The sequence below is a fragment of the Falco naumanni genome, chromosome 6 (assembly GCF_017639655.2).
Source record: "Falco naumanni isolate bFalNau1 chromosome 6, bFalNau1.pat, whole genome shotgun sequence".
NCBI lineage: Eukaryota > Metazoa > Chordata > Aves > Falconiformes > Falconidae > Falco > Falco naumanni.
The window spans coordinates 44,689,717-44,713,959 of NC_054059.1; the positions used below are offsets into that span (position 1 = coordinate 44,689,717).

Genomic DNA, 24,243 nt, shown 5'->3' on the forward strand with positions numbered 1-24,243 from the left:
GACCTGGCGAGTTGCACTTGGGTCATGATTTCCTACTTTTCTCCCAAACCACAGTGGACAGAACTTGCTGTTGCTTGGAAATGAAGAGTCTCGTGTGATCCTGTGAGCAGGATCCTGGGGAAGCCATCCTGCTGCTTCCAGCCAGGTCCATCACACGGAACGATGAAGTGGCAGCAGCACCCCAAGCCCTCCTCCCTCTGCTGCTGTGCTGGCAATGCAGCTGCATGAGGGAATGAAATGTATTTCTACATCAGACAATGCCCAAGGACAAGAATAGCTCCAAATAAGCCATCAGGACATATTGGGGACATATGTTTTATGAAGAGGATGAAGCTATTAAGAGCTCAGTGCTGAGCGAGCGCTGCTCACCCTATGCATGGTGGGAAGTGGTTCTCTAGGAAAAATAGCATTATCAAGTAATTAGAGGCTATATCATACACCATATGTACAAGGGGGTCAAACTAAGGTTGCATGAGCAATTTTAATTTTGTAATTTCTGTGCTTGCCTAAAGCCATATCCCCAGCAGACAACTGCCCCGCTTCAACCGTCCCGGCAAAGCTACACTGAGAAAAGCAGTCCCCCTCTGCCCCCACGGACGATGCTGCACGACTATAAAGGTGCCGGACCTTAATGCCGTGTTACTTGCCCAAGCCACCATAGCTACCACCCCTGCAAGGCCAGCTCGGTGGCCCTCGTGGGCGAGTGGCCCGGCGAGACCCCGGGCCCGCCCGAGCGGGAGCGGCGCGGCAGGGGGCCGGGGCGCAGTGCAGGGCCCGCCCGCTGCTCCCCGCCGGCCCGGCTGCAGCGAGGCGCCCCGCGGCAGGACAGCGGGGCGGCGGGGGCGGGCCGGGGCAGGTGGGTCGGGGCGGCCGGGGCGGGCCGGGCCCCGCCGCAGTCAGGCCGGTGGGGCGGCGGCGGCGCCCGCAGGGGTCGCTCGCGCGGAGGCAACGGGCGCGTCGCGGGGAGCGGAGGCCGAGGCGGGCCGGGCCGGGGCCGGGGCGGGCTGGGGTGGGCGGCGCGGCCGGGGGCGGCGGGGCCGGGCGGCACGCACAAGTCGGCCGCGAGTCGCAGGCGGCCGGCGGCGGAGCGCTGGCTGTAACTTGACACCGGAGCGAGAGGCCGAGTGGAGAGAGGGAGCGAGAGCGGCGGCGGAGGAGGAGAGGAGCCCCAGGGAGCGGGATGGTGACCACCTCCTTCCCCTCCCCTTAGCGGCGCTCCGCAGCAGCGACCGCCGCCGCCGCAGCGCCGGGGACTCTCGCCTGCCGCGGGCAGCCGGCGATGGGGACGGGACGGGTCCCCTGAGCTCCCGGGAACTTTCCCCGCCGCGGGCAGCCGGAGCCGAACAGGCGGATGGAGGATGCGCTTTCCCCGGCGGGCTGCGTGACCCGGAGGCGGCGAAGGGGAGGATGAAGAAGAAGCAGCAGCACGGTGGCGGGGACTGCCCGGCGCCCCGGCCCCCCGCGGTGGCGGCGGCGGCGGCGGGAGGGGGCCCGGGCCCGGGCCAGGGCGGGGGCTGGAAGAGGCGGCGGCCCCTCTCGCTGCTGCCCTTCCTCTCGCTGCGCGACTACGGCTTCTGCATGGCCGCCCTGCTGCTCTTCTGCCTGGGCTCCCTCTTCTACCAGCTCAACGGGGGGCCCCCGCACTTTCTGCTGGACCTGCGGCACTATCTGGGTAAGGGCGGCTGGCGGCGGCGGGGACTTGTTGCGGCTCCTCCTCGCCCCCCGCGGCTGCTGGGCTGGGGCCTCCCTCCGGCGGCGGGGGAGGGTGGTCGGCCGCGGAGCCCTCCGGCTTCCCGGGCGGCGGGAGCGGGATGGGGGGCGGCGGGAGGGACGGTGAGGGCTGACCCCGGGGTGGGAAGGGCCGGCGGCGCCCTGGGAGCGGGGTGCGCCCTCTCAGAAGTTAATTTAGGGGAGGGGTAGAGCCCCCTTGAGACCCGTCCTCGGAGCCAAGGAACCTGTGGCCGGGGGGGCTCTTTGTCTGCCCGGTGGCCGTCGCGGAGCGCGGCAGCTCGCCGGCTGCCTCTGCCGTCAGGTCGGCGTGAGGCGCGGCGGAGGCAGCGCTCGCTGCCCGCGGGTCGCGCCGGGGCTCGGGCGTTGCAGCCCGGCCAGCGCCTCCCCGCCTCGCTCAGGTGCGGGCCGGGCCCCGGAGGGGGGGGAGCGGCGTTACGGGTGGCTCGGCAGAAGATCCTGCTGGAAAAACAACCAACAGCCAACCCAAAACCCCAGACGCATGTGCTGTGTGAGCCAAGCATCACCCGTGTGCGGCCGACGCGCTCCTGGAGAGACAGGCGTGCTGGCAGCGCCGGGGCAGCAGCGCTCCGGGCGGGCTCCGCTGCTTTGCCGCAGGAGGTGTCCCGGTGCCGCGGTGCGAGCCCCGCGCTGCGGTCTGCAGGCGACATCCTCATGCTGACCGCGAGTTTGCACGTGGGTTTTGCGTTGTGCCCCGTTTCCACGTCGCTTCCCTGCAGAACTGAGAAGTTGCAAAAACCAGAGTGTGTGGTGCGGTGGTGTAAGTACCACAGGCTGGCAGGGCTAGTTCAAATAGGGAACAAAACCTGAGGGTATCTCTGTGCAGGAGGATTACTGCGGAGTAATTCCCAGTGTGAGTTTTTACCACTTTAGCTGATCTGTGTTACGTGTCTGTGAAGGTGAGCCTTTGGCGGTACAGGCTGAAGAAGGGCAAGCCGTAAGAGGTGGTGTTAGGTTGCAAACAAAAATACAGTACTTGTATTTCAGAAAAATAAGCTGAAAATCCTTACCTGTGTGTACATATTTTATGAACATCTTGGGAATACAAGTGTGCCTGTGTTGCTTTTCTTTAAGGGAAAACTATCCCGTGTCTTAACTGATGAGGGGGCATGGAGAGGACACAGACAAGCTCTTCTGGGAGGTGGACGGCAGTAGGACAAGGGGCAACAGGCAATAAGTTGCAACGAGGGAAATACCAGTGAGATATTAGGGAAAAGAATTCCAGTGTGAGAGTGGTCAGATGTTGGAACAGGCTACCTAGAGAGGTTGAGATGTCCTTGCAGATATTCAGAACAGAGCTGGACAAGGCCCCGAGCAACCCAAGTCAATTTGTCTCTGTTTTGTTAGAGTAGCACCAGGTGAACAGAAGTCACTTACAGTTCATATTATGCTGTGATTCCACTGTAACTGGAGAAAAAAAAAATCAGTGAAAATTCATGTGAAAGCAGGAGAAGAAACACTTTGAGTATTACTTACCAAACACAACAGAGTGTTGCCTTTTTGGCTTGAGTTTTAATGACTTTTTTTCTTTTCTTCCTTTAATGTGGCAATTAGGAAGAATTTCCTTCACTGGAGAGGAAACAGACAGATTTTCCACCAAGGCAGAAGCAGATTTTGCTTAAAATTGACTTTTTAATGGGATCGAACACAGATCTCTAGTTTTCAGAGGGAAGCTGATAACTAATTTTCTAAATTTTTATCTTCATCAAGGATGACTGTTGTTTGGCTTGTGTGGGAACAGACTGCGAGAGAGACAGGATTACACAGCTTCTCACTTAGTGGCCTCCTGACTGTTTCTGAGGGATCCAGGAAATAAAACTAGGATATACTACCCTAACCACACTAGCCAGTAGTTGTGTGGCTGCTGGAAAATCTTCTGAGACTTGAAGATGAAAGGCTTGGAAACCACTGCATTTTGGTGAATGGGTCATGATAATTTTTGTGAGGTGCTCGGCAAGTGCAGAAAAGCCTTTATTGTGAATGTCGGAATGTGAGGAGTCTTTGGGGAAGGAGTGCAGTCTTATTTGAAAATGGTTTGGGGTTTCTTTGAAGTGTCGGATTCTCTCAGGAGAAGGTAGACATCTGTTAATATCTACCTGTTAATGAACTTCTGCACTCATTAGATCAATTAGTATAGGAATATCCTCTCTGTGCCTGGGTGTCCTGGTTTTGTCTGGGATAGTTATATTTTTTTCTTAGTGGCTGGTGAAGTACTGTGTTCTGGACTTTGCCTGAGAGCAATGTTGATGGCACACTGATATTTTTAGTTGTTGCTGGGTAATGCTTATACTAAGTCAAGGACTTTTTCTGTTTCTTGGGCCCTCCAGCGAGAGGGCTGGAGGGGCACAAGAAGCTGGGAGGGGACACAGCCAGGACCGCTGACCCAAACTAGCCAGAGGGATATTCCATACCATGGGATGTCGTGCTCGGTATATAAACTGGGGGTGGTGGTGGTGGCTGAGACTGGCTGATCCCTGCTCAGGGACTGGCTGGGCATTGCTGAGTGGGTGGTGGGAAACTGTATTTTGCATCGCTTGTTTTCTTTTCTCCCTTCCCTTGGGATTTCATTCCTCTCCCCTTCTCCCTCCTTTTCATTCTGACTTAGTGGTTTTTGATTTTATTTCAATTATTAAATTGTTCTTATCTCAACCCTTGAGTTCTACATTCCTTTCCGATTCTTTTCCCCATCCCTTGGGGGGTGGGGGAGTGAGTGAGCAGCTGTGTGGTACTTAGTTACTGGCTGGGTAAAAGCACAGCAGTGGGTCACCTGGGATGCTGGGGAGACAAGGACTTAATCTAACATCCTGCAGCAGGCCAGTGGTTGAAAGGGAAGCAGAGACCTTGTGTTGGAGTCCTAGTACGCACTAAGCAAACTGTGCTGCTGCCTCCGCAGAGAAGCGGAACATACTTTGGATGCTAAGGTGCCTGTTTGCATGCTACTACTTAAAGTAATTTTACACTTCCTTGGTATACAGTTTTACTTGGGTTTTCAAAGTTGATCTGTGTGGATGACATTGCTAAAGATTATTTATTTTCTTTTTGTACTGAGTGTAGATTTTGTAAGAGTGGTGCATACTCCTTGAGCTATCCGGCTGGTAAGGTCTGCAGATTATGAACAGGTTTTTTGTAACCCGTAGTCTCATTTTCTTCCAGGGAACTAACAGAACTGCTTGGAGATGAATAGGTCTTAGACATCCAGTCCTGCTAACTAGCAAAGCCCTACATATGTTTGTTTTATACAACGGTTGGGCTAGTCAAGTCTCATGCCATTAAAAAAAAAATTATCAGACTTTCCCCCTGAAGCCACAGATCCAGTGTACAAGCAACTCTTACCTTCCAGTCCTTCCAACCCACAATTTATGGTGTTAAAATTTAAACCCCCAAAAAAAACCAACCATGTTTGCAGTAAGTAAATTTTGCAGTCACCCTTATTGCATTTTAATCTACAAGAACCAAGAAGAGCTAGCCTAAAAGGAGAAGTGATTTCTCTGTTTAACCGCTTTGTAGCCTCCGCAGTGCGGAGAGGGGTCATCTCGACTGACTTTGGGTTTTTTATTTACATTGGAGGTTTCAGTGTGTTGCTTGTGGTTAGTTATGTTACTCTGGAGGGCATGCTTGGATTTTTTTTTACCTCAGGACTTGAAAGGATGTTCCTAAGTAACAACAGAAAACTTCAGTAGCGATCAGAATAGAAGTCACACCTGCATCAGGCAGGTGTGTGCATGAAAGATCATGGCAGCATGAAAACACTGGGGTTGGAGAACTCATTTTATTCTTAAGGCCTGCATCATACCCTGTAGAGGAGGAGGAGGAGGAGGTGGTGTAGGTTTCTTTTCAGAGGAATTAAGTGTAAAGATTTGCTAGTTCTATGAAGTTTTATTTGATGGAGGTGGGGGATGAGTATATTTTCAGAATATTCAGAGTATTAGTAAATTCTTTTTCTTCCAGAGCAGCTTCTCTGATGTCTTGTCTGCATGCATCTCGCTTTTTGTATGATAGCTATACTGATCAGGGAGAATCTCGGAAAAACGTTATGGTAGTTTGTATGGGAGAAGGTATACAGTATTTCCACTTTGCATCACCATCCCTTCTCATTTATAGGACTTTACCAGAGTCATATGGAGCAAATGAGAGCAGAGTAGTAGATAGGAGACTGTGCTTCATTATTTATCCCATTCTGACTTCAAGCTTATAATAGTTCAGAGGACGTAAAGGTCTGCAGAAAGCTCATGGTTTCTGCTGTCTATTCTGGCTCTGGTTTATGATAACACAGCGCAAGTTTCACACTGTAGTTATCCCAGCAGGATGGATCTAGAGCCCTGGTTTTCATCATGTAATCGGTGGGGGCATGGACATTAGTGGGTTCTTTCTAAAGGATCTGTGGAAGATACTTAAAAGCACATCTGTTGGCAGTAGGCTTAAATTTGCTGTATGGGGGTGCACACCAGTTCTGAACCATCTACGAGCTCCAAAATACAAGAAAGTATAAAAACTGCCAGGCTTTCCAGTAATAAACTGGAATATTGGGATTTGCACAAATGAGGTCTTGCTTGTTGATTCTGCCAAGGTAATCCTGGCTCACTAATCAAAAACCAACTCCAGCAGTGGGAGGAAGTGAGAAGAGTCTTCCCTTAGATGAGTAAGACAGAAATCGTAAATCTTGAACAGCTCAGTGGCTTTTGGGGAATGCACTGGGGACTATATTCCCCTGCAACTGTGATGGTTTTGCATTACTTTATTCTTCCCTGCTTTGGCTTGTAACATACACATACTTCAAAATACAGAAATGAGTATTTCCAAGGGCTGGTATCAACCCTCTAATGGCCAATAAAAAAAAAAAAACCAAACGCAAAAACTTTTGATCTTCAGTATTTGCAGTGCAAACTTGTTGTTTCTTTAATTGACATGAACATTTTCCCCGTTGAACTCCCTAGGAGCCAGCCAACAAGTGCACTGATTTGATTGCATGTGGAAGTTGCCTCTGCAGTGGCTTCCTATGCAAGACAAAAGACTTAAGTGGCCAGTTGTGCTCCTCAAACAATCTCTAAATTGCTCCCTACTCTTACTCTTTCTGCCACTGGAAGCTCTCGGGTATTTTGTCCAGATGTGCTCTGTAGGCTTAAAGTTGGCACAACAGTTAACGTTTATTTTGGACACGTGGGGGAATATAACCATAATTTTGTCAAACAGAAGAAGCAGAAAGAAATCTGAGTGGGGGCGTTTGTAACAAAAAATCTTCAAAATACATAAAACTAAACACAAAGTGAAACTTTTCTTAATTGAGGTAGTATGAATTTGCTTTATTTTGGTAGGATGTTTTTTGGGATTGTGTGTGTGTGGGTTTATGTTTTGTGTTTGTTTTTGTGGGTTTTTTTTCTGAAATGTCTGGCTTTTTCCTGTTAATATGTTAAGAGAGGGACAAAAAAGAAAAACTGACTTTTTTCTTCTTTTGATCCAAAACAAACAATAAAAGTGACTGAGAGTGTTACGCATATAAATTTTATTCCTAAACTGTAGAAAGAGGGGACAGACAACAGCTGGGTGGTTTTTTTGGGGTGTGTGTGTGATTTGGCATTTTTATTCTGATAATACTGCATTGATATTTAAAATGATGGCAAGCACAGAATTCTTCAGGACAAGCTTTTCTAAACAATAAAAGCACCTAGCATGCTGCTTTTTTATGGCCAAAAAGGATTGTCTCATCCAGTTTTGTTTTGCACATGGATCATGAATTGTTTACAGTTTTGAAGGCCCTTCAGGCGTGTGAGTAGGAGAAACACCTAAGGAAAGACAGTCAGGTCTATGAATGAGGTTTACTGAACGGTGACACAATGCCTGCTCCTGAAATGAATATGCTTTTAACAAGGCCCTTATTATGTACTTATTGATAGTTCTTTTCTTATTGTTTTCACGAATGCATAGTGTTTTTAAAAGAGCTCTTCCATACTTCAAAGCATTTTGATTTTTCTCTGGCTTTTTGGTGGATTGTTTAATTCTGTTGCTCTTGGAATTCATTACATTTTTAAAGTCATTAACGTTGTAAGGAACTGAAAGGTCACCTTAGAAGCTGCTTCCTAAAGCCTTGAAAAGATAGTCTGAACCTAAATGACAAGTCTGTAGCGATATATCTTTTCTGAGCTCTTTGGGCTTCCACATTTTGCTGTTTTGAATGTGTTACATATCTTTTAGATTTAGTATGTTTGGACTTCCACTTATGTTGCTAAGGTTTCAAGTTATAAGTGAGTTTTTTTGGAAGACAAAAGATGTGTCTCATCTCCAAGAAGCTTTTGTTAAAAGGCGGCATGACTTGCTCATCACTCCCAGCTTGTCTGGTGGTAAGTTTAACAAAGCTCTACCTAATGCATGATGCTGTCAAGGAATACTGTGCGGAGAACCAGAATATACCTTGTTTTATTACTGACTCAAGCCTTTTCCTTTCAAAAAGATGAAGTGGTCACTGGGCTGCGTTAACCTGACTGGTCATAAAACACTGTGTACAGTCGTAGCAAAAAATGTTTAAGACTGTGTGAATGTGTTGTGATGATATTCTAAGTATATTTGGAAAATTGGACAGTATTTGTTTTTTCTGCTTTCAATATCTGACTCTGGGAATCAGGTATCGCATATATGCAGCGTTTATGTGTACTTTTTCTGTTTCATATTGTCAGCTTTGACAAGGGATTTAAAGGATTAATCCAGTTCCTGATGAGAGGGAATATTACTACAGCTTTTTCAAAAATGTGATTGGTTTTGGTTTACTTTCAAGTTATATGACAGTGTGGTATATAAACCTGTGAGAGAGCAAGTCTGCTGATTAAATGGAGTGCTCCACTTGGGCTTGGGGGAGATGAGGGAGGCTTCAGTTGCTTGCCCTGACAGACTTAATGTGACATTGAACAAGTTGTGTTTTAATTCTGTCTGCATTTAGTCCCCTTTTGTCCAAAGGACATTTTGAAGATAAATGTCTAACAGGATGTGATATTCTTGGATATGATAGTGACCATAGCCATAGAAATACTTAAACGAAAAAGACACTTGGAATAAATCCTTTTGTCATGGAGGGATTTTGGCCACATCAAAGAGGTGAGGCAAATAGTGTTGGAGGGAGAGCTCCTGTGGAGGCTGAGGCAAAGTCCAGCTACTGCCAGCAAAGTGGTCCAGCTACTTTTCTTTCAAGGGTATCGCCACTGTTCATTAACACAGTCTCTGTGTAGTTCTACTTCAGGAGTTACTGCTTGGTTTCCAGTGTCTCTCCAATTATAATTGGTTTCCAGAGTCTCACCAAAGGGTTTATATGTGTCCTGATACGGAAGACTTAATTTCCAGGAGAATGTAACTGTGTTACTTATCTCTTGTTTCCAGTGGTTCTGCTCAGACTTGGTTTGCAAAAATGGAAGTAAAAATACAGTTTCTTGAAGCTTCGTTCACCTGAAATGAACGGCAAGCACTTTGTGCTCTATCAGAGAATACTTGGCCAAAATGAATCATGGCTGTCATGGGAGGAAAAAAGTGGTTGGTGCAGTGGTTCTCATATTTTCATATGAAATTGGGGAGGAGGAAGATGGCTTTTGCTTAGGGTTTGACAAAGAACAATAAGCATTGAAGGCTGCCAGAAAGGGAGACTTTAGCAAAAGTAACTTGTCCAAACGCTTCAACGCTTAATGCTCTGTGGGGGAAATAAAAAATGACTAATTTTTTTTTTCCCTCTTTAAGTCTAGTAAAGGATCTGAGGTTACTATCTGTGCTAGCTCTACTGCACAAATTGCTGGTAAAACTATTTTGAAATCAATAACTCATGTTGAAATCAGCAGTGACGGTAAGTGGAAGTTTTTCACTCGTTATTTAAGTATAGCTCTATATTGTCAAAATCTGTAGAACATGGGATGAAGGTATAACAGAGGGACTTGATTTTGATGTGATTTTTGGTGGGAACACTGTGAAATGGTTGAACAAGTCGAATATGATCCTAGGACTGTTCTGACACAAAAGCTTGAAACAGTAAATATGATGGGATAGGAAGAATCTCATATTTTTCTGGTATCCTTTTCTATTCCCTGTGTCCAGCTGGTAATTGATTCTTCCCCCTGCCCCCCCCCATCCTCTTCTTCTGATCCCATCGTTTAAATCAATGTATTAATAACAAGAGAGTATCCGATGTTTCTTGTGTCTAGCAAGAAACTGCAATTACTGAAATTGTTTGATTGTGTTTTGTATTATAATCACCCCTTTTTTTGGAGATAGAAGCTTGGCCAAAATTTTTCTGGGTTGTTTTAGTCTCATGTGAAAGTACTTGCACATCGTTAGCTTCTAGCTTCTGTAACCCACTCGAGAAGAGCACTGCTTGTTATTTTGGTCTCGTAGCTGTGCTTCTGTGCAAATAAAAGTTTGCAGGTGAGATCTAAGAGTTTGTTTTCATGTTGGGCTGGACAAAAAGGTCTGTTTATAGGTTGGGTTTTTTTGGAAGTGGTGACTTTGCACCTGCTGCTGACCCCCTGCGAGCAGTGTTTTAAATCGCAGCGCTGTGAAAGGAAGCCTTGTGTGCTTCCGCTGGTGCGAGTACAGCCAAGGGGGTGAATAGCCAGTCTGTCTGCTCATGTGAGTGTGTATGAACACACTTACCCAAATAAACTACTGCATTGTTACTCAGGGCAGGTTTTTTTTTTAAGGATGTGTTTACAGCCCTTTCTAACAGGATTGTCTTTCCTGAATAACTGGGTGGGTGGAAGAGGTCTCCCTACTCCCCTTCTGTGCTGTTGTGCTTTTGGAGCAGTAAATTTTGGATCCAGTCTTGCAAGAGTTTAGGGGCTGCTCATTCTTACCATGGGAGCAAGAAAAAGACAAGAATCCTTTTGAAATTCGTGAGAATCAGGTTCCTCTTTGGTTCTCGCTGTAAAGATTTATATCACTCTTAGCTATTTATCTGGATTTCTTGTCTTAGAATTGAGGGGAGAGAGCCCCTTCCAGGTCATTACAGTTCATGACAGACATATGATGCAAGTAGGATCAGCCCTTTTCAGAGATGTCAGTTGTCTGTAGCCTGTTGCCATTAAGTTGAAAGGGAACACCAGGCTTGAGTACACTGCTGCTGCCTTTCCCTGAGCAGTAGGGGTGCTTGCCTGTAAGACCTAATCTGACCGGTACAGCAGTGGGTCAAAAACATAAGCTAAAACCTCATGGTTGGGGTTTTTTTTATTGTTATTATTACTTTTTTAGCTTTCAAGTGAAAGCTGTGGAAAATGATGACACATGACTTTTCACCAAGGAAAGTTTCCCCATAGTTATTGGTGAGCAGGCAAGTAGATTTTCAAACATAACTTATGTTTATATAATGAGGCATTTGTTTTTCTTTGTTTTAGAATCTGGGTTAGAGGATGTTTGGAGAGTGGAGGGGTGGATAGGAAGTGGAGAGCAAGTATTTGACTGCAATTTATTTTACTCTCTTGCTCTTTAGAGCTGCAGTGAAGAAAGCAGACCCTCTTGTGTGGAAAATAGATGTTTGGCTTTGTTTGTAAGCTTGGAAGCACAATGATTAGGTTTGTATTACAGTTTCTGAGTACTAATGCTTTAGAAGCAGGCATTTGGATGCTTGCCAAAGCTTGCTTCTTATCACACTTAATGATTCAGGGTAGAAATCATCAGGAGACTAGGATGGAGATCATGGAGCCCATGGCAGTATGAATAAAGAAGCAGTGCGTCTTTGCCTTATGTAAATAGTATGTTTTAGCACCCTTGAGAATGTTTATTGTAAAAACCTTTACTGGTCAAGGGGATGGTTGGTTCAGTTTAGTACATCTGCCCCAGAGAGAGGGTGCCAACATAACATTGTACTCATATAAGGTCACCAAACTGCTGGCAAGTGACAAATCTGTCATGAGATGAGCTACCAGTGGCTGGATTAAAAGCATCTAGTCAAGGGGATTTGACTTACTATTTCCCTCTTATTTTTTCAGTTTGGAAAGTCCTGGACATTTACAGAGGAGGAGGTGCTCCTTACAACCATCCTTGTAGTTAAACAATAAGTATTTCTAAATTCCTTACAACAAATTTGTAGAAAATAGGTGAATGTTTCATAGCTTTTGCCTCATTACTACTAGGGGCTATTCTCTGTTGTTGCTTGGCTTTTGATCAGAATGACAGGAGGAAACTGATCATCCCAAAGATTTTTACATCATGTTTCAGCCCAGAATTCAAAACTTGCTCTTGAAATCTAAATTCTGTTGATGTGTCTTTTTACCTTGTAAGGTCTCCTAAACTTTGGGAAGTCTTGTGCAGATTAGAACTTGCATTGTTTTTCTGAATAGATTTTGTGTTTTGTTTTTGTTTTTTTAATTGTCTATTTGGAATATGAAGTTGTACACTTTTGCTCCATGGCAGTGACTTGTGTTGAAATGGACACAAGACCTGAAGGGGTTGGGGCAGATGGGGAGATGAGGGGAAACCAAGCCTTATGGTGTTGTTTCAGAAAGTGTTTGAGAATTATCTCACATTTACCAGTTTGGGCTTCAATTTCAGATCACGCAGTAATTTTGTGAATGCCTACAGTAATTGATTGGTGGTGTTATGACTTTATCTCATAGCAATTGGCAGGAGATGGCATTAAGTATGGCCTTTTTTTTTGTTTGTTTGTACCAGAAAGGAGTTAAATGTTGTGCCAATAGATTCTATTTCTTTGGTCTCATTTTCTCTCTTCTGTTTTACTGCCTTCCAAGATGTGAGCACGTCCTTTTCCTTCCACTCCTCGTGTACTTACAGGTAGTTGCCTGGGCCTCTTGTTGATCTGTTCCTGTACAACACCAGGCCATGTTTAGCAGCTGGTGGTTTCCAAACCATGTCTTGCTGGTGGTCCTGTTTCCTTCAGCCAGGTTCTATTTTCTCAGTGGCTTGCGTTATAAAGCAAATACTCCTGCCTCTTTTGTCTCACATGCATCTAGAGAGGAGTAGTCGGAATCTGTGCATTGAAAATGAGAAGTAAAATTGGGGTCCTAGAAGAAGTGTTCCACGAGTAGCCCATGTCTTTGCATTCTTAAAAGTAAGGAAAAATGCTGATGAGGTACTTTGAAATACACAGCAAGAACTTGGAGCTGGGATGTTGATGGAGATGTTGATAGACCTCTCTCTGCTGTACAAGTTTGTAGAAAATGCATTCAGATTGGGAAGTACCGTGCCAAGAAGATACTTTTTAAAGTGGGAGCTAGTGGAGGGAAGAGGGGGAAAAACGGGTGTCTAGATGATTTGAGAAAGTTACACAAGATTTAGACTGTGTATGGCTTGTCTGTAAGGCCCTGACTCCTTCCTTCAGGGGTTCCCTGTGGAGTCGGCAGGGAGAGGCAGAGGTTTCTTGAAAGAGCAACTCAGACTACCTGTGCCTTTATAACAGCAGAGCACCTGACTCATGCACAGAGAAATGCTTGATGTTTGGTGGGAAGAACCTGGGTCATCATGGTGTTTATTCTTAGAAACATTGGTTGATGACCTCCAAAGAGGAGGAGGTGGGAGAGGAGCCTGGAAGTTATGCTAGCAAGATTTTTAAATGAATAGGTCACTTCATGTCGGTGGGTCATGGAAACCTGAGTGCTTAGGATGCCTAAAAATAAAGATTCCATAAAGCACTGGAAAAATAGCACTGCAGGGAATATCTATCCCTGCCTGATGGGTGGATTTGATGCCGTGTTTATTTCTCCCTAAGTCTTACAGTTCCATGAAAAGGGTATGCAATAGCAGCTTTGATATAATCTGAAATGTTGCAGCAGATATTGTAAGGCAAAATCTGTGAAACTGCTGACTTCCCAGTTCCTTTCATGTCTGCAGCTGATTGTTCTTTCCTAGCAGAACCCCCCATACAAATGTACAGATTTCTTCTGTGTTGCCTGTTGGGAGATATCACAGTAAGTAAATTACAATGAATAACAAAATAGTGTGGCCTAAGCACTACCACCTGTCGTTGGTTGAGGGTTTTTTTGTTCCTTTTTTTCTTTTGGTGGTGTGTGTGGGCTGGTGTTTTTGTTTTTTTTTTCCAGTTGTGTCATTTTAGTCATCACTGCATCTGTGCAACAGGCAAATAGACGTAGCTGTATATGTAAGTGAACAATAGCAAACATTTGCTACCATTAGGAACAGGCATGGAGGCAGGAGAAACTGAGAGTTAGCTGCAGTCTGAGGATGTGTGCCGCTTACTGGCTGAGGAAATGTTGAAACTAGGCAATTTGGGAGGGAAGAGAAATCTGATGTTGCATGAAAATCAAGGAGTAGCTGCTATAGATACTCATGCTCTGATTGTTGAGTATTTCCCAACCAATTTAATTTTCTGACAGAACTAACTGATTTTCAGGCACACTCACAGAATGGTTCAGCTTGGCAGGGACCTCTGGAGGTCATCTGGTCCCAACCCCTTGTGCTCAAGCAGGGCCACCTAGGGCTTGTTGCCCAGGACCATGTCCAGGTGGCTTTTGAATATCTCCAAGGGCAGAGACTCCACAAATTCCATGGGCAACCTGTGCCAGCACTCGGTCACCCTCACAGTAAAAAAGTGTTTCCTTATGTTCTCAGGGAACCTCCTGTGTTTCAGTTTGTGCCCATTGTTTCTGGACCTGTCACTAGGCACCACTGAGAAGAGCTTGGCTCTGCTACCTTCTCCCTTCAGGTATTAGTATCCACTGATAGGATTCCTCTGAGCCTTCTCTTCAGGCTGAACAGTCCCAGCTCTCTCAGCCTTTCCTCATATGTGAGGTGCTCCAGTCCCTGCATCGTCTTTGTTACCCTTCACTGGAGTGTCTTTAGTATGTCCATGTCTCTCGTACCGAGGAGCCCAGAACTGGACACAGAGTACCCCAGGTGTGGCCTCACCTTCTGGACAAGGGAGCACGATTTGAGAATGTATGAGGGAAGCCCTTTGCAAAGTAGGGGCTTCATAGGGGATCTTTTTCAACACATAAAAGTGGGAAAGAGGAATCTGGGTAGATGCCACGTACTTGCATATTGTCTTTTTATTGCACATTTGTTTCTTAAATCGCTTTTGAGCTGGTGGAAGTTGGTGTTATGAGCTGTATAATATTACCACTCTCTTGCATGTGAAGTAGCTGTTCTCGGAAGTGTGATTAAATGAAAGCTGAAGTAATAACTGCTTCTTTCTCTAACAGCGAGCTCTCTACATTGCCTCAGTAATAGCGAGCAAAACCAATCACTTAATTTCATCCATTCAATAATATTTTTCTGGGGAGTAGTCAGATTCAGTGAATTATTTAATCTTCTGATAAACAGCCTGACTCTAATAAGCCTGTTGCATTTTCCTTACTCTGGTTTTGAATCTGATACTTGTCTCATCTAATCAATGAGGCAAAGTTTGGCAAAGCTCTGGGATTCTTTATAGCTCAGTGGTCATCTGTTTTTTGCACTCTGCTACATGGAAACAGCTGACAGTGTCAAGTTTTGTGGGTTTTTTTTTTTTCCCCTGGAACATTTTGGTTATGAATGTTAGGAGCTGAAAGATTTTTAAATAGTATGTAGTGTCTTTTGCCTTCTGACTCCAGCTCAAATACAGCTGAGGTTGACAGTAACTGGATTTTTTTGCTGTGCTGAGGTGTTCCGTGAGCTGTGTGCAGCGAGTTCCTTACCTAAATCCTTGTGATACCATTGCTGGCACTGCCACTCTCCTCTTTCCTCTGCTGGCTCAAGGATATGGCACGTCAGGCCACCATGGGAGTGTATAGCAGCGGTGGAAGATCCAATGGGTTTTATCAGGTGGAGATCCCAATGGGCTGGTGCGCTTTCCTCCCCCTTTCGTGCTGTGGTTCTGGGCTTGATGCTGTGATAAGTGCTGCCCTTGCTTAGTGCAACAGGGAAGTGAGATCTGGAAAGATGTGACTGAGGGTTGTAAAGCTTGTGGGGAGTACGGACCCAACTGTCCCCAAGGTAAGAGCTGTGCCTGTGTAGTGGATTTCTTTGTACTGTCCTGCTCCATAGTTAGAGATAAATTATTCCTTACAAAAAAAGAGGCAAGCTTGGAATTTACTGCTTAGGTGTCATAGACCAAGAAATCTTTCCATCTTATGCAAAAGAAGCTGTTAAGCGTCTTACTCGCTTTTCTCTTCTCTCTCTGTCACTACTGGCCGGAGAGTACAACTTTGGTTTTTAACCTCATACAGCGGTTTCCATCTAGCATGTCAGAGAGGAAGGTAATTGTTAAGACTTTTTATCTATTTATTTATTTATTTATTTGAAGGGCACAGAGAGCCATGTACCTTGCTTGGTGTCATCTGGCTGATCAATAGCGGTGTCAAGAATAGGGCCGTGATTCCCTGTACTCTTAGGAGGTTAGAGGTTTGCACGGAAATTCTGATGGGGCTTCTGGAGCACAGGATGGTTCAGGGAGGTGTGAAACCAGGTCTGTTGAACTGTGGGCCATCTTTTACCCAGCAGAGCCTCCATCCAGCACAGGTATGCAAACTCACATTTTCTTGTCCGCAAGCAGGAACTTTTTAGTTTTTCCTTGCCCTGTTCCCGTCGGCAGGGAAGCCTGCTACTGCAGAGCTGTACGTTGGGCTCGGGACTCTCAAAATGACAGGAAAGCATGTAGGAGAGAGTGATAGGAGAGGAAAAAAGTGGGGTGAGTGAAGGACAGGTTGCTGGGTAAAACTTTCCCGATTTAAGCTAGAACAGCATACCTTTTAATGTATTCTGCTTAAAATGAACCTGCGAGAGACAGGAATAGTACTAGGGGAGCAGATAAGTGATAAAAGGCATGTTAAGGAGCCTGTTCCCACTGAAAAGTATTTCTTGCTGCTTTCTGCAGCTGTCTTCAACACCCCTGTGGAATTTGCTCGCCAAAACCTCTACTGTGGGTGTAAAAAGTAGTGTTTGTGGCACAGGTAGATGTTAGAACAGCTGCTTTATGTAGCCAGCACAGCTTAAAAGCTGCATAATCAGCTTCAGAAATGTTTCCATAACTTATTTATTCTGAAGACAGAAATATTTTTAATACAAAGGCCCTCATAATTTGAGGGAGTGGATGAGAGGCTCATGCAAATTTTATCCATCTGTTGGACCCTCTGGCTATTTTTGGCTAAAACTTTACACCCACAGATTACCTTAATTCTGAGATAACAATTGCATTGTATGATGAAAAATGACCACAGAACTTGTTTTCTCATTCTAACAGAATCATTATCATGTCACAAACACAAAAAATTATGAAACTTTAAGGTAGATCAGTTGAATGGTTTATGCTCTAGCTCTTGGCTCTTGCAGCATGATTGTGTTTTGGCTCACAAAGTATGAACATTTTCTGTTTTCCAGCAGAGTACTCTGGATCCTCATTCAAGCTTGTAATTTTATTTCTGTAAGAAATAAATGTGGTAGTCTTAGACTATTCCTTTGTGAATATGGTCAACATCAAAGAAAGTAAGAAACCCACAGTGATTCAATATATAGTTAAGTCCGAGTTAAAAATGACAGGTTTAGCTATTCAGTCATAATATGGCCCTGGTTAAAAATATTTCCTTACTCATACTCCATAAATAACATCATAAGTATGGTTTACACTTTTTTTCTCTGAACACCCATGCTTCACTTCTGTTCTAGACTGTTTGTGCTCCTGATCTCTGACTACACTGGGTCCTGCCCACTAGCCAGGCTTCTCTCATATTTTCAGTAAATCTTTTTTATTTGCTTTAGTGGCATACTGGTGCAGGGAATAGTTCATGGATTGCAGAACCAAGGACTTAGTTCCTGATGCCACATGACTAACATTCTTAGTACAAACCCATATATAGCATTTGGTCGTACTGCATAGAGGCTTCTAATACTGTGCCAGTTACACCTATGGTTTGGCAAATGCTGCTGCTCAACTGGAAAGAAAGTTGGAGGAAGGAACAAGGAAGAAGAAAATTGTAAGCATTCTTTCTTTCCTTCCTTCACTATGTTTTTGGACACTTACAACAAAGTGATGTTAGCACTAATGTGAGACTTAATGTGTTCCTGCAGCTGTACCTCTTTGTGAACCACAAAGAACAGTTTATAGAAAGTATAAACTTGTGAAACGTTCTTTTGTGTGCTTTTGAATGCATTGCCATTTCTTTGACCAAAAAAAAAAAAAAAATTGCTTTGCCAGCCTAAAAAGACTTTAGAATTTGGGAAGTTTGTATTAGGCAACTAAAAAGTCAGAGTTTGCATTAATGGTTCTTATGTGAGTCTTACCAGGTTCAGTCTGTCTGTGACACAAAAGTTAGGTTCCTGCTGAGAATTACAGTTCAGTAGGGCCTGATATTTATTTTCTTTAACTAGAAATAACATAGAGTGTGTGACCAAAGTAGGTTTATTATACTGGCATATATTGAAATGTCTTAGAATTTACGTTTCATTATTTAATATTATTTTATTTATGCAACTCTATCTTCAGTTTGTTTTATTTGGAGTTTGGTCTGTAGTGCCATATTTTCTTTTTTGGGAGAAAGGTCTGCTAGATTTGTTTCTTCAGTAGTAATTTTTTTCCTGCATGCTTTTGAGCGTAGAGGTGGTGCAAAGCTTAGATGCTGGGTTACATGACTCTTTCCAGAATAGAAATGAGATATAATCTGCTTCTGGAAAAAACCAAGATCAATAATACGTGTGTGTGAGTATATGTATGAAAACAGAAATTGTATTCTTGATTACACACAGTTTAATTGACGCGAAAAGGATGCTGCTGCTCTGCACAACACAAAGCTGAAGCATATATAATAATATATTGTTTAAACCAGCGCTTTCTGCTTTGCCTTGCTACTTGCCAGTATTTGTGTCCATCCTCTGAGGCAGAAACAAATAAGGAATGAATATAAAGAATTTAAACACTTAACTGTTGGATGTCCTTTATCCATGAGGTCCAGGTGACAAATGTTTGATGTTGTTTCTCCTACATCTCTGGTAATAGATAGCTGGTATTAAGCAAGAATTGAAGTAGTGAGTTTTGTGTATAAGAAGGGTTAAATAATAGAGTAGATTGATCCCAAATATTCTCTGTATTTGTCTGTTTCATACAAATTCTTCTCAAGATGAAAATGGCCAGGGTGTCTGTGAACGTAGATACCAATGTGCCTGCGAAGAAATTGTTCTGAGGTGAAGTAACTTTGGATGCTCCCCTGCTGGAATTCGGGAGGTTAGCAACGAGTGTGTCTTGCCTCTGTAAAAAGTTGCCTTATACTTCAAACTTCTTAAGTATTTTCAGAAGTTACTGCACATGAACTCACTGATGACCTTCTGATAAGATCTGTATTGAATTCTTCCTAGGGAGGAGTATGAGAAACTGTTTGAGCACGCAGGGATGGAGTTAGGAAAGCCAAGACGCACCTGCAGTTGAACCTAGTGAAGGACATGAAGGGGAACAAGAAGGGCTCCTACGGGCATATCAGCAGCAAAAAGAAGAGCAGGGAAAATGAGGGCCTGCTGCTGAATGGGGACAGAAAAGACTGAAGTACTTGAAGCCGTCTTCACCTTAGCCTTTACTGGTGAGATTTGCCTTCAGGAATCCCAGTCAAGGAAGACTTGCTCTTGGATGTGGAAGACCCGGTTAGGGAGCACTGAACTAAACTGGACATACATGAGTCTGTGGGCCTGTGGGGCATGATGGGATGCACCCACGAGTGAGGAGCGAGCTGGCCAGTGTTGCTGCGAGGCTGCTCCCAGTTGTGTTTTGAAAGGTTGTGGTGACTGGGGGAGGTTCCTGAGGGCTGGGAGAAGCAAAAGTAAATCCTACCTCTAATACAAGTAAGAAGAGTCAGTCAGCCTCACCTTGATCTGTGTGGTGGAGCAAATATTCCTGCAAACCATTTCCAAACATATAAAGGACAAGAAGGTGATTTGGAATAGTCACCTTTTATTTATGAAGGGGAAATCATGCCTGACCAACCTGATGGCTTTCTGGAGAGAGATGAGCCTGTCGGTGGATGACAAGCAGCGTTCACTGCTCTCCCCTCTCACCGACGGCAAGGCTCTTGACTCTTGTCTCCCCTGGCATCCTGACAGACAAACTGATGAAGTGTGGACAGCGAGACTGACTGGTGGTGATCACCAGCATGAAGTCCAAATAGAGACGTTCACTAGCGGTGTATCCCCAGATCACCAGTGGGGCCAGCAACATATTCATTAATGACCTGGATGGTGGGAAAAGGGTGCACCTTCAGCACGTGCAAGTGAGGTCTGGGCTTAGTGGAGTGAGTCCAGTGTAGGGCTGCTGAGAGATCATGGGACTGGAACATGTGCCACGTGAGGAGGGGCTGAGAGAGCTGGGACTGTTCAGCCTGGAGAAGAACTTAAAATGTGTACAAATACCTTACAGGAGAAGTAGATTGAGCCAGGCTGTTCCCAGTAATACCCAGTGACAAGACAAGAGGCAGTGGCCACAGACTGAAATACAGGAAATTCCATTTAAACATCAGGAAACGCTTTCTTAATGTGAGGGTGATTGAACACTGGCACAGGTTGCCTCGAGATACTTGAAACCCATCCCTGAGCACTCTGCTACAGCTGCCCCACTCTGAGTAGAGGTCCAGAGTGCGTGAGAGGTTCTGCTGAGGTGCCTCCCTGCCCCACTGTGCCACGGGACTGTGCTCCTGGAGTCTAGTGGTGTCCTGACTGTCCTTCCAGAAACTTGGTCAGGAGTAGGAGTGACAAGTCAGCTTCAGAGGAAGCAGAGAAGATGCTTCCTCTCTGGTGCTAGAAAATGAGAGGATGTAGAAAAAGCATTCATCATACTGCTCTGTATGTTTTGCTGTAGGTGAGATTTTGTAAAATTAAGACTGAACACTGAGAAGAGTTCATGTAGCCGATGTTCACTGTTGGTATCACTGTACTTTTTGTGGAGCTGTTTAGACTGTAACGTATGCATGCATTAAGGAGGATGGACACATGATAGACATGTTGCTGACTAGTGACAGGTTTAGAAACAGAGCTTGGATCCTAGCATTAGCCTTAGCCTAAAGGAGGCTGGTATGTCAAAATTGCATGTCATGTTCATGAATCACTTTTAAGACTTGAAATTTTTTTTCAGGACTCTGGAAAAATATTTTCTAGGAATTGATTGATTCAACATGGAAGAACGTAATTTTTGTGTTGCAAAGGGGAGGATAGACCACTGCTAAGTACTTTAGACGCTGAATCTTTCTTACTCTTTTGAGCTGGAAGGTGGATATGCTGCTGCAAACTTTTTGATCATGATGTTCCTTGCATAGGTTTCTTCTAGTAGCTGTATGAAATGTGTCATCTTGCATCATGTCATTCTCAAAGAAGGGTATAGCAAGTGATTAAAGAGAGAAGTAGTGACCTGGTAATAAACTTGGGTTTTACACACAGTTAAATATCCAGTTGGACTTCAGCCTAGGAATCGAAATAACATAATTTAGACCAACAATTTACTGTAGCAGGAAACATTTAGACGTACTGTTTGATTAGCTTCTGTATATACTCTACAAAATCAAGTTTTTCAAAAAAAGAGTTAGATAATGTGTGTCTGAGTGAGGGAGAAAGAGAATTGATAAGAAATCCAAGAGAGGATGTATATGATCATGTTGGGAAGGGAATGGTCCCTAGTGATTTCAGTTATCGTTTACTACTTTTAGTGCAATCAATTTTTTCTGCTTCTTACTTTGTATGTTTTTCCCCTTGGGTCAGTAGGAGAGCAATTTCTTAGAACGGGGAAGTAGTACAATAAATCCATTGTGCCTCTAGGATGTATTAACTTCAAAAGATACGATGCTTCAGTTGCCTAGCTCAAGTCAGACAGAATGTAGCCTGCTTGTTTTTGTTTCTCTGACTCCAGTGTGATTCTATCTCTCAAAGGCATGGTCTAATTCTTTCAAGTGAAAAATATTGAAGCAGATTTGTTTCAATGAAATTGATACATCTGGCAAGTTGGATCGAATTCAGATGTCTGTGCCAAGGATGGGAGTCTTGACATTTAAAGGAGACAAAAGAAAACAAAGAATTTTTTCCATTATAGTGTAATTTTAAAGAAGTTATAGCAAGCTTAGGTTAAAATTACATGTGAATTGAGAGAAGAATTGCTATTATGTTAATTATTGAGATGAGCAGTAATAATCTGACATTTTCCTTCATACATGTGACATTCATATTTGGCACTGGTAAGCATTCCTATCTGAAGGAATTTTTCTTGGTTTTTTGAGTACTTTTTCTGTTTCCTGGAGTGAAGGGAGAGCAATTTGAGTACTGTTGCATCTCTTTTCCTACAGTCCCCCTGTAATTGCTTGTGTTAACTAGATGTAGTAAACTGATGAAGCGATTCTGAGGAAATTTTAGAGGAAACCTTTAAAGTGTCAAGACTTAAAGGAGTGGTGCTGTTTCATCAGGGCAAGCACTGATATCTTTGCAGAGATTCAACAGATGCAGTGATATTGCAAGCTGATGAATTCATTTGAATAATTAAAATGATAGAGTTCAGCTGTATAATTGCATTTAGTTGGCTTGTCTTTTTTTTTTTGCCCACTTCTTTTTCCCTCATTTGTCTTAATAGATGTAGGTGTCTTTCTTGCGATGTTATCCATTTAAACAGATAACAAGTACTTTCGTCTTTTAAAAGGCTTTGCTTTCTCTTTTTAGTCTCTGCAGCTCTGCCCAGTGGGTTGCCTACTGATTGCCTAAAACACTCAACTTCTGAATGAGAGTAGCAGGAAAAGGACAAACCAGCTAACGGTGACTTCTCAACCTTTGAACGTGGAGTCTGCTAGTGAATCACCATTGGGTGAGAGATGAAGGACACCTCTGAAAAAAACTAACGCCTCAAAACTAGGAAACAAAGGAAAATAGAAAGGATTAAATACCTAAAAGATGACTTGTGACCTTTGTGGAAGGGTCCCTCTCCGTTAAAATTTTAATTACTCAAGTACAAGAGAGCAGTGGTTCTCAGATTCTCAGGCCTGTGTAATTGTCCCTTAAAATCTGCAAACGCTTTGTTGCTCTGGAAGTGGGAACGTGTCCTGTTAGTTGCAGGCTGTGCAAAAGATCAGTGTGGTGGTTGGCTTGTTCAAGAAAGAAATGAAGAGCTGTTCTGCTGTGTTGCTATCCCTTCTGATGTAGACTGGACTCAGTGATGTTGTTGGACACTAGCACCCAGGCTGCAAGCACAAGCCAGGCGAGAGGGAGGGGGGACTGTGGTACTGCACCACTGCCCAGTAGTCATTTAAAGCTGATCATTCTCAGCTCTGAGAAATGAACAGTGACAATCAAGAGAGTTGGGAATATGGATAAGCATTGATACTGTCAAATGAATATTCAATCCTTCTGTATTATGGTAGACTCGTATGCCGTTTCTACAAAGCTACACTTTGTTGCTCTGTGGAACTGTACGTGGTGTTGCAAGGAATAGGGAATTTCCTTGAAGTAATCTTTGGGTAACAGTGGTTTTGCAGCCCTTTGTGAGATGGCAGCTTTATGATATGCCGGCAGTGAGCATTCTCCCATCCACTGTGTTTGCACTTCCAGCCTACCTTTTCTTAGAAGGGCAGGAGTGTAAGGAATAGTGCAAAGAATCTTCTTAAGTTACACTGGAAATTAAAATTTGTCACCTTAAAATACATACAGTACCTTACACTGTGACTTAGTTTTACTGTCTGGAAAAATGATTATATAATTTCTTGTCCTTACATGTAGGAGATTCTTATTTTTTTAATTTTTTTAAAATTTTTTTTGTAAAGTTGTGTCCCAGTTGGATTGTAATTTCCTTACAGACTGAAGGAAGAAGTTTTGAATTAAAAATCTAAATAATCAGGGCAAGGTTGTAGAAACAGTGCCTATCAGAAACAAACACTGGAAAACTCAGCACAGATATCTTAAAAAGAATGTTTGAGAACAGAAAGAGGAAACTGTCTAGGAGGTAAATGTTCATTATTATTAAATACAAAGTAAACATCATAAAATGCAAACAGTTTTAGATAGACAAGAATTTACAAAGAAGGAACCTTTTATAGCTATAGGGAGGAATTAGAATCACTTGTGTTTTAAGCTTATTTCTGTCAGTGTGCTATTCTCTGCACCACATGAACAAGTGTCTTGAAACAACCAGGAATCGGGTGGTATTCCAGAAAGTTAACAGTAGTTTAAGCTTCAAGAAAGAATCTTTAAGATTGCAGGGATTTCTGAGTATCACTTTTGCTGTTCTCTTGAAGAAAGAATTTGGATCTTCATTTGTATCTGGCTTTCTGAAAGTGAATATGGTATATGGTGTACACATGATCTATACATTTTAAAATACATTGTCATCACATAGCTGACATTTACTATTAACAGTTAAGAAACCCCCATGATCTAAAGAGAACAAATAACCACTGCTTACTGTTGGACTTGCATCAAAATCCTCTCTTTTTCAGAAAAACGCAGCCGGCTGTATCTGCCAGCTAACGTACAAACAGAACCGAGAGAAGGAACAGCTGCACTCTGAAAAATAGCATAGCTCAAAGGCAGCAGCGCCCGCCTTGGCTCCTCTGGTGTTTCAGGCTAGAATTATATATTTTG

General features: G+C 43.9%; 1 protein-coding gene across 1 annotated transcript in view; it reads left to right on the forward strand.

Annotated features, from left to right (window-relative positions):
* Window positions 1-1,029: 1,029 nt before the first annotated feature.
* The window catches only part of UST (uronyl 2-sulfotransferase), a 166,294-nt gene continuing 143,080 nt past the window's right edge, over window positions 1,030-24,243 (forward strand). The window contains exon 1 of the mRNA XM_040598992.1: window positions 1,030-1,672. Coding sequence (XP_040454926.1) covers window positions 1,408-1,672 — 265 coding nt within the window. The 5' untranslated portion in view covers window positions 1,030-1,407. The remainder of the gene's footprint in view (window positions 1,673-24,243) is intronic.